Source organism: Leptopilina boulardi, unplaced genomic scaffold (genome assembly GCF_019393585.1).
Source record: "Leptopilina boulardi isolate dan_hultmark-lab unplaced genomic scaffold, ZJU_Lbou_2.1 LbouV2_222, whole genome shotgun sequence".
NCBI classification, from domain to species: Eukaryota; Metazoa; Arthropoda; class Insecta; order Hymenoptera; family Figitidae; genus Leptopilina; species Leptopilina boulardi.
Window position 1 is genome coordinate 612610 of NW_026137777.1, and position 10484 is coordinate 623093.

General features: G+C 28.9%; 1 protein-coding gene across 4 annotated transcripts in view; it reads right to left on the reverse strand.

Moving 5' to 3' along the window:
* Window positions 1-10484, reverse strand: part of LOC127279688 (uncharacterized) — a 281690-nt gene that overhangs the window by 231015 nt on the left and 40191 nt on the right. For 2 of the 4 annotated variants that reach the window (XM_051302214.1, XM_051302212.1), the window contains exon 2: window positions 2897-2924. The exons of 1 other annotated variant lie outside the window; for it this stretch is intronic. In XM_051302214.1, coding sequence (XP_051158171.1) covers window positions 2897-2924 — 28 coding nt within the window. Of the gene's footprint in view, window positions 1-2863; window positions 2925-10484 lie in introns of all 4 variants that reach the window. One more of the 4 variants, XM_051302213.1, reaches the window with a different exon arrangement.

Consider the following 10484-nt stretch of genomic DNA (forward strand, 5'->3'; position numbering starts at 1 on the left):
TCAGTAACTCTAAATTTTTTTGTTGATTCTGAATTTATATTTTTTTAGCATTATTTTAAGACAAAAAAGAAAAAAATCGGCGGAGGGCTTTTTGAAATATACCATTTAAAAAAAAAAAATTTTTTTACTAAAAACTAAGTTACAGATTTATTTGAGTTGACTCGTTTTGTTTGTATTTTTTTTAAGCAGTCTAATAAATGTTAAGGTATTTAAAGGATAAGTAGGATTTCATAGCTGCAAAAGGTTTTTAATTTGACAAACAATGTACCGTTGACAAAAAAATATTTTATCGAACTAAATATTTGAAATATAATTTGTAATAAATCTGTAATAAAAATTACAATATTTTTTATACACATTTTAACGATTTATAAATGAAGTTAAATTTTAAAAATGTTTATGCAAAATATATAAACATGTAGCTTCAGATGTGCGAACTATTATACTGACACACTGCACATCTGAAGCTACATGTTTATATATTTTGCATAAACATTTTTAAAATTTAACTTCATTTATAAATCGTTAAAATGTGTATAAAAAATATTGTAATTTTTATTACAGATTTATTACAAATTATATTTCAAATATTTAGTTCGATAAAATATTTTTTTGTCAACGGTACATTGTTTGTCAAATTAAAAACCTTTTGCAGCTATGAAATCCTACTTATCCTTTAAATACCTTAACATTTATTAGACTGCTTAAAAAAAATACAAACAAAACGAGTCAACTCAAATAAATCTGTAACTTAGTTTTTAGTAAAAAAATTTTTTTTTTTTAAATGGTATATTTCAAAAAGCCCTCCGCCGATTTTTTTCTTTTTTGTCTTAAAATAATGCTAAAAAAATATAAATTCAGAATCAACAAAAAAATTTAGAGTTACTGAAAGTTTGAATAAAATTTAGTTCAGGCCAACCGTGAGCCCAGATAATTTTTCGTGAAAAAAATTCTGAGTCCAGGCGAAGGAGTTGGATGGGATCTAATTTATGGCAGGCTTAGCAGTTCCATTCAAGAAAAAATGGCATGCCGCTACCCTTTTTCACCTGTTCCTTGAAAAAAAACTGTCCAAAGAAATGATCAAAATCATAAGAATAACGATAATTACACTTTTTTAAATAAACAGAATTAATTACTGGGTTCAATATTTATGCTGAGAAATTCGATTCATTAAAATTGGCCCAATAGATCCAGAGATAACATGATCTTCTTTTTTTCATAATAAAAACAATAATTATTAATATTTTTTAAAAATTCAAAAACAACTTTATTCCCATGGATTTAAGGAATAATTAATACATTTTTCAAATTTTTTCAACAAAGATTTTCATATAAAAGTGTCATACAAATTCAGTTAATTTTCAAAGTGGCCAAATATTGGGTGCATTTTGCTTTATTTTTGCGTATGTTAGGAAGAAAAAATTTTTTTAAGAAACGACCTTCAGTATACAAGCTTTTGAGTTTTCAAGCTTTCCAAACATTGTTTTCATTTTTTTCTATCAATTTTTTTGACAGACTTATTTAAAGTAAAAAGTGTCATTTTTCAGGGGCCTTGAATTTTCTCGCGGATAGTAGCAAGGCAACTGTTCGTCCAATTTTTTCTCAGTGTATGCATAAAAATAATATTTATTATTTTAATATTAATATTATAATTAATTACAATGTAAATAATAATAATAATAATAATAATGAAAAAAAATAATAATTAGGGTCAGTTGAGGTAAATGGACACAGGGGGTTAATGGGGACAAGAGGTTTTGGAGCTTAATTTACAGTCTTAAAATTAAATTAAATTAAAATTAACCACAGATCACCTGCAAGAGGTTTTTCAATTTTTAGTAATTCTTAAAATTTAAATCAAATCTATATTTTATATATACCAATCGATTCGTTTTAATGCAGGGAATAAAATTATTTCATATATAAACTTGAATTTTAATAAACAGAACATTTTTTAGCTAAAATGTAAATTTTTGATTCTTTAACTTTCATTAATTCTTTAAATTTCAATCAAATCTATACTTTATATATACCAATCGATTTGTCTTGATGTAAGGAAGACGATTATATTACCTTAAATTTTTCTATTTAAAATTTTTTTCAATTAAAAAAAATTTTCTAAAAAAGACGATAAATTTTTTGGGAAACTTCCAAGAAGTTTACTCCGTGAACTTTATACAGTGAGGACATTTATAACTTGCAGGAAATTTCCACTGGAAACATGCGAACTTTCCAATAGAAACTTCTTGGAAAAAGTGGTGCTATCTGGGTATATTATATTACCTCGTGCGTGAACGAAGAATTTTGAAAAAAAAAATTTCTAGAAATGGCAATGATTTTTCCTCAAAAATCGTGATTTTAGGGCTTTCAAATTTGGTTTTTTGAGCAAAAGAAATATTAATTTTGGTTTAAATCTAAATTCCTTCGTTCACGCACTAGCTATTGTATGTATAAAGAACTGAACATTCTCGAGAGTATGTACTTTTGATATTATGCAATACAAAAAAATCGATTTAGTACATTAAAAAGTTATATCTTTAACAGTTTCGTAAAAAAAATCTATTAAAACCGTAAAAAAATTTTGCGTTCAGAGTGGCGTAACCCCTTAAGTTTAGAAAGAGAAATATATTTGTAAAATCTAATCTTACTTATGATAAAAAAAGTAACTACTATAAAAATGTGTAGCATGTTTGTGTTAGACTTTTAAAGTTTTAACAAACAAAAATTATAGCAACTGAATGTGTAAAAATGTACACATCAATAAACATACATTTAGCACACATGCCCTACATTTCCTTACATAAGTCATTCAGTTTCCATCTTACGTTTTCCTAAGCGTCTTAGCGATTAATAAAATTTTTACCAATAAGGGTCCTGGAATGTCATTCTTACATACTTCGTTTAGAGGTACTCCAAACTTTACTCTGTAAATACATATAAATTAAGATTAATAAGTAACAAATATATATATATCATATACAGTACAAATCTGATAAGTTTCCCATCTCGTCATCACACCAACGTTCACTCACACAAATTAGATGTCCCCACTACAGCGCCTGCCCGGTAAAAAGCAAGGAATAGAGAAGAATTGACAGTTTACAGAAATTGAGCTTAAAACGAGAATTTTTAATTCTTTTGAATAGGCGAATTTCCGACACAACCCTATTCCCCAATGAGCAACAAAATATCAATGAAATGAATTCTTCTCTATTCCTGACAGAAATAAATAAATAGAAAAGAATTCAGACTTCTTATTCTTCTGAATGCGCAAATTTTTTTATTTTAAAACTTTTGGAAGAGAATTAAAAAAAATTAAATGTTTGATGCGTAATTTATAAATGTCTATTCCTTTCAATTGACAGCAATAGAATTTCCGAAGCGTATTCAGAGGAATGGAAAATTCGTAGAATAAATTAAGTATCTCTATTCCTTTCAATTGACAGCGTCAGAAGAATAGAAGCGTTTTCAGAGGAATTGAAAAATTAGATAATAAATTAGGTTTTTATGTCTTGCAAACTACTGCGAATGAGAAGGAATAGAAAAAGTTCTTGATGTTAAAATAATTTATGTTAATATTTATTGTTTAGTCATACCTATTTAAAATAACTGAAGTATCTAAATATTTTTTTTTTATATTGTAAATCTAAAATTTTTTCAATATGTAAAATTGGAAATTTTCAATTATTCGCCTCTTACCGGGAAATTATTTTTATACTTGAATAATCTCTAACATAGAATTTTAATAATATTAATCAATATATATGAGACCTGATCTATTTATTTATATTATATGGAAATATTTCTATATACTTAAAAAAATTCTGGTAAAAAATTGAGTGCTGATTAAGTATTAGCATTATATAAATTACATTAGTTTGTTAATAAAATTTATTATATCAACATTGTTACTTAATTTATTTTCGAAAAAATTGGAATGTATGCAGACTTCACTTGATTGAAATTTAAGTTCATGTCCATGTCATTCTAAATTAAAATGTCTTACCAATGGCTCCCAGTGCGGTTGAGAGCTATGATGGTAGAGGGTTCGAAGCTCAGAGTTAACCCGTCGGAAAATGTAGAAATTCTATGGAAACTGTTATTTTGGTTGGAAACTTCGGTAACATATTGAAAAACGGGGTTCAATGTAAAAGTCACGCGCTCATGAAGCGTACTCTTCGCAAGTAGAATGTATGCTTTTATATAAATATATATATATGTATACAAAAGCATATATATATATAATGTATCTTATCGTGTAAGGGGGTATTTTCTTGAAAAAGGACGTTTTCGTAAATTCGCTTTTTCTCAAAACAACGTTTTTTGACCTGCCGGACATCATATTTAAGTTGAAAAAACGAAAAAAAGTCGGCCATTTTGTTTTTTTTTCATCGAAAATAGTTGATTGTAGTTCCGACGATAGCGACGAGCTTACTTTTAAAGAAAATATCGAAAATTTCATTGTTCGATGACTTGAATTAGAGATATCGTGTCCGCCAATCACAAGTAGAGGTATTTTCAGGCGGCCATGACAGCAAGATAATCCATAATAAATAAGGAATAAAATTTGTTTTTATAGTTTAAAACCCCTTCTTTTCCCTATTGACAATTCCGGCGCTGTTTCCTAAAGCGGATATGACATCGGAACCTATGCCGTTTTCGGCTTCGGATCCGTAGCCGGGATTTGGGATCGTTTCCGGCGTCGGATTCGATGTTGGATAAAGATTTTAAAAATTTAATTTTGTTTATTAAACAATTTTTAATGTTAATTTTATAATCCAATAAATTATTAAGTTTTAAAAGAGCATTTATAAATGAGTTCCCGGTTACACATATGTAACAAATCTAGATCTCTGTTACAAAAAATATAAATTTACCTCAAATTATTATAATAAAATTAGATTTCGTTACATTTTGTTTTTATTTGACGTCAATAATATAAATAAAAAAAAATTCTCCCGACGCGTTGACTCAGAGACTCGAACTGTTCCCTATTGAAAATCCCTGTACAAGATCTTGTACAAGACAATGTACATGTTCATCAGCTGAACTTGTACCTGTTCTGGTAAGAACATGTACAAGATCTTGTACAATTTCCGCACCAGAATTTGGAACAAGTTCTTGTATTAGAACTTGTACACGATCTTGTATTTGGTTTTTCAATAGGGTTGACCATCATAGCTCTCAACCGCACTGGATCCGACGCTGAACACGATCCCAAATCCCGGCTACGGATCCCATGTCGAATCTGAAGCCAAAAACAGCGTAGGTTCCGATGTCGTATCCGCCTTAGGAAACGGCGCAGGAATTTTCAATAGGGGAAACACGTGAAATCAGTAAAGACCAACTTCAATTTAAGACAGAAGGACAGACCAAGCCTCTTATTATTATATAATTTATTTTATTTACTTCAAACTTTTTATACCTTTAGGTATAAAATTAATGACAATGTTATGACGTGTCAAATTTTGACAATTCTTTTCTCATTTTTGCTAAAGTTGTATAATTGTGTTTCCAAATTTCGGAATTAGTTTCTTTAAAATTCCAAATTCAATTCACGAAGCTGAAGTACACAACGTTTATCAACAAATTTTTTTTAAAGTTGTATATTAAGCCTAAATTACATATATTTATTATAGGCGGAATATTTAAAGCATTTTTCAGATTAATATTCCGCTTATGTTAAATATATGTAATTTAGACGTAATATTCAACTTTTTTAAAAAAATGTTTTTGTTGATAAACGTTGCGTACTTCAGCTTCGTTTCAATTCTATTAAATATTAATTATATAAACATAATTTTCATTATTATTATTTAATATATAATAATATTCTAATAAATTTATTGATACACTGAAAAAAAAGACACGCATATGTACGCAGCGCGGCTCGTGTTTGTTTGTTATCGTATTATTGTTGAATGTTTTGTTATATTTATTTAACAATTTGATTCTGGAATCGTTTTTAATAGTAAGTACAGATGGTTTTCTACAAATAATATAAGCATTATTATAAATGTAACTTTCCTTTCAACATAAAGTGATCATTTCGTTTTAAAAGAAAGGTTAGGAATGGAATTTTCTGATACACCTTTTTCAATTCATTTATATATAATTTTCAATTATTATTGTTTTCCTTCTTTCACAACATTTTTTTTAAATATATTTTTGACAAATTTTTTATGTAAAGAAATACTGGTTTATAAAGGAAATTGCATATTTGTATTGAAACTTGCATTTTTTCAGTCGTGTTTTTCTTATTCTTGGCGCCAGTTGGGTTCTTAGTTTCCACTCTTCCTTTTTTATTCTCATTTTTCTTATTTTTGGGGCCAGTTGGGCTCTTAGTTTCCACTTTTCCTTTTTTATTCGCATTTTTCTTCTTTTTGGGGCCAGTTGGGCTCTTACTTTCCACTCTTCCTTTTTTATTTGCATTTTTCTTATTTTTGGAGCCAGTTGGGCTCTTGGTTTCCACCACTTTACAAACAGTTTTTCTTTTTGTAGCAGGAACTGTTTTCTTCTCTTCGAAGGACCACTTATTGGGATGCAAAAGAAAATGAATACATGGTTGGTTGTATAAACCATTAAATAAACAATACGAACAACTTAAGTGTTTTGAATAAAGCGTTTTTGAATTTTGCTGTGTCCAAATGAGTTGAAAAATCTTTTGCGTATTCGGAACAGTCTGTAGTTGCAACTTCACAATCGAATCCATTTTAACAATTTCACTTTCGAGTACCAAAAAAGCTTTAATCTTCTCGGAAGATGAGTTTATTATATCGATCATCGATTGAGCGCTGATAACATCTTTACCCTGTGCAACTGCTCAGTCGCATAAACCTTTTGCCGTTCCTCCAGTTCCATCGGCAGTGCTCTTTCCGTGCCCAGGGGAAGTGAAATTCCATGTCGCATACTTTAATTTCAATTCTTCACAACATCGTCTAAATAAATAAAAGTTTGTTTTGTTTTTATATTGGGTGGAAGGACCATCGCTTTGGTAATGCAGTGCAGAAAAATTTAGTACAGTTTCTTTAATCAGCTTTAATATTGGATCTAGATGTGCCTAGATAGACGCAGCGTCGTGGCGAAGAGATTCAGAAATGGTACAAAATGAATGGCATAACACTTCTCCAGATGATTCATTTTTGTAATAGAAAGCACCAGTGTAAAAAGATATTTGCTTTTTGGACGCACCAAAATGAGCACTGTGAATTTCGTCAGAATATTTTCAAATGTAATTTTGAGAAAAGTCTATCACAATATAAATTTCATTTTGCTTTAGATTCGTAAGGATGTTTTCGGTCGCTTTATACTGATGATCTGTGATATAGACATATTGAAAATATTGCGGAATCGATGCGTTAGTTTCTTTAACTAATTCGTCCACGTTACAAAATATCTTCTCTTTAGAAGTTACTTTTACATCGTAATTAAGGCCCTTTGCTCTTAATCTACTAACTTTTTTGGTTTACCATTTGTAGTACCAAGTTGGATCTAAATTTTTTTCGGTTATTATTTTTTTAACTTTACATTTTTCGCATTCTCTGTAATAACACTTTTTGTCTTCAACGTCGCAAACAAATGATTTTACAAATGACTGCGTAGATGAGCTGGAAAGTAGATTTGCAGCCTCCAATCTTTGGAGCAAAAAAATCATGTTGGTGTGAATTTTACATAAACAGGTATCACGGCCGGTAACTTTTCGATTGACAATCCAAAAAGGTTTTGCATTATAAAATGATCCTCTGGAAAGTTTGAAAGATCCCTCTGAGTTAAATTTTTGCAACAAATTATCCATCGTGTCCAGTAAAAATCTTTTCTTTTTAGTTGTTTCTCCCTTCGTAATTGTGTCTTTAACTCCAGGAGCGATAGCCGAGTTTTGATCTTTCTCTAAAAATTTTCTAACTTTTTGTAATATTTCATTTTTAATTGCAATTTTTTTGTCACGAGACTTTTCTAATTTTAATGTTTTCGATTCGCTGTATTTCTTTTGTGTCGTCATAGAAATTAAGTGCTTCATGTCCTTCATGCATTTGTACTTTTTAACTATTTTCCCCGCAAGACATTGTGAAAAAATTGATTTTGACTTCTCAGTTGTTAAGCTTTTCTTTTTTTCTATCAACTGTTGATTAAGAGCCTCAGCATATAACAATTTTTTTCTAATTGCACTAGATCCTTTGCGTTCAATTTTTTTTACTTTTTCCAAAAAGTTATCTTTGTTTCTATTTGCCAATCGATAATATTTCATTTTCCATTTACTAATAACTGAATTTTTGACATTAATGATGTTAACTAATTTTTTATTTTCCCTGCGTAATTGTTCCTTTCTATCTCGTGTTAACCGTATGGTTTTTTGGAGACGCTGAATATCTTTTGCATTGTACATTTTACCCATTTCGTCATAATTTTTATTATTTAAATTTATCGAATCATCGGGTGGTATTTGATTAGCAGTTGAAGGAAGCGGAAGTACATCATTGCTTTGAGCACTGATTTCTAAAGACGTGTTTAAATTGAACGAAGAGAATTGGTTTGATTACTTATTTCTGGAGACGAGGATAAACTTAAATTATCAGTAATGGAATTTTCAACCGATTTATCGCTAAAATAAACGAATATTATTCTTCATTTTAATTCTAATATTTTTAAAACTGGATAGCAATATAATAATAAAATAAGCTTACATTTTTGACTCAAAATCATTTTTTTCTTTTTCAAGACGCTTTTCATCATTGTATTTTTTTTACGAAGTAATTATTTGGCTCGTACATCAACAGCATCTTTACGCTTTTTTCTTTGTTGCTCTCTTTTGATTGATAATTTTTCTTCTTTATTTATTTTTTCTAATTCATCTATATTTCATTTATTAACAGGTTATGTTTTGTACTTATTTTAAAATTTGTCAAAATTATTACAAAAAAGTCTTTAATTGTACTATTAAAAAAACGCAAATTTTATTGAATACATTCATTTATTAAATATATTTATTTTATTTAATTTGACTTTCACATTTTTGAATAATTTCCTAACCATATTGCTAGAAATTGATACTTCTAAATGTAAACAAACATACTGAATGTATAACAAATAAAAACTGATATGTTTACACTTATAAAAAACAATTTTTAACAGTGAAAATTTAGAAAATTTTTTTTATTTATTATTTTTAAAATGTTTTAATTGAAGCACGTAGTTAGCGATCAGAAATAATAATCTTAATAACAATGTCTATCGTTCACGGAAAATTTCAACCGCTAATTTGTTAATCTGTGATTGTGCTATTGAAAAAAGTCTAAATTTCAAGCAATTCACGCTTATACATACACACATAATTATGTTTATAGTATCTTTATTTTTGAAAGCACACTGTTTAATAATGCCTCCTTTTATTCGTTTTTTAATGAGTAATATGCTCCCACAAAAAAATTAGAATTGGATTACTGCTGAAAGCACAAAATAGAAAAATTTCTATGACTTTCTATTATTGCAAAATGGGAGTAACACTTTTTGAATTGCTACCATTCAAGTTTAATTAAGGAGCACATATTTTATTCGACATTTAATACATTAATAAACACAAGAAGAATTGTTTACAACTTGATTTGAGCGATTTCGTTTTACGCTGAAAAACTTATTAACATTGTGACGTGACATTTTTTTGACACGTCACAATAATTGAATTAATACTTATATTCGATAAATTATTCTAATAGATATATTTATTTTATATATATTTTTTTAATTTGGTTCGATACGTAATTTTCCGTTAACATAATTTATTCTAACGAATATTTTTCACCTGCCGATATTAATATTCTATGATCAACTAAAGTTGCGTTTTAATTATAAGTTTTGAATTTGAATGGTTTACGCGCCTTTAATACCAGACGATAAAGCGTTCGCGCGCGAGATACTGAGGTTAGGCTAGGAAAGACTCGACGCAACCGGCTCCCATTGCGAGAAACACGAGGCACGAGAGAGAGAGAGCACTTTTGGCCTGCGACGAAAACGATAAACTTGTCTCCTGGTCTGAATCCATCATTTTGTTTTATATTAAAAACATTGTCGACGCCCAGAAAAATTGTGAAGCAGCGAGACCAGAGGAGAATCGTCTACGAGGAATACTGTGTATAGTAGCGTCCAAAAACTTGAATATTGGAAATCATCTGGTGAGTCTGAATACTGTTTTCCCGTCGTTACTCTATCGAAATATACACCTGTTGAAAAGAGAGCCGAATTCCGTTGTAATTAAAATGAATATGTCACGTTAGTTTTGTTCGAGTAATTTATAAAGATGGAAATCGGGCCTCTGATTAACAAATATCCGCCTCAATATCGATACATTAATTTATTTTGTTAACGTTAGTATGTCGCGGTAATAGATCATAATGGTGAAAAATATTCTATTAATTCCCGTAATGTCGATTTTTCTTTATGTGAATAATCTCGTTATTAAATAATATCGAGATCGAGTGTGTCCGCGATGA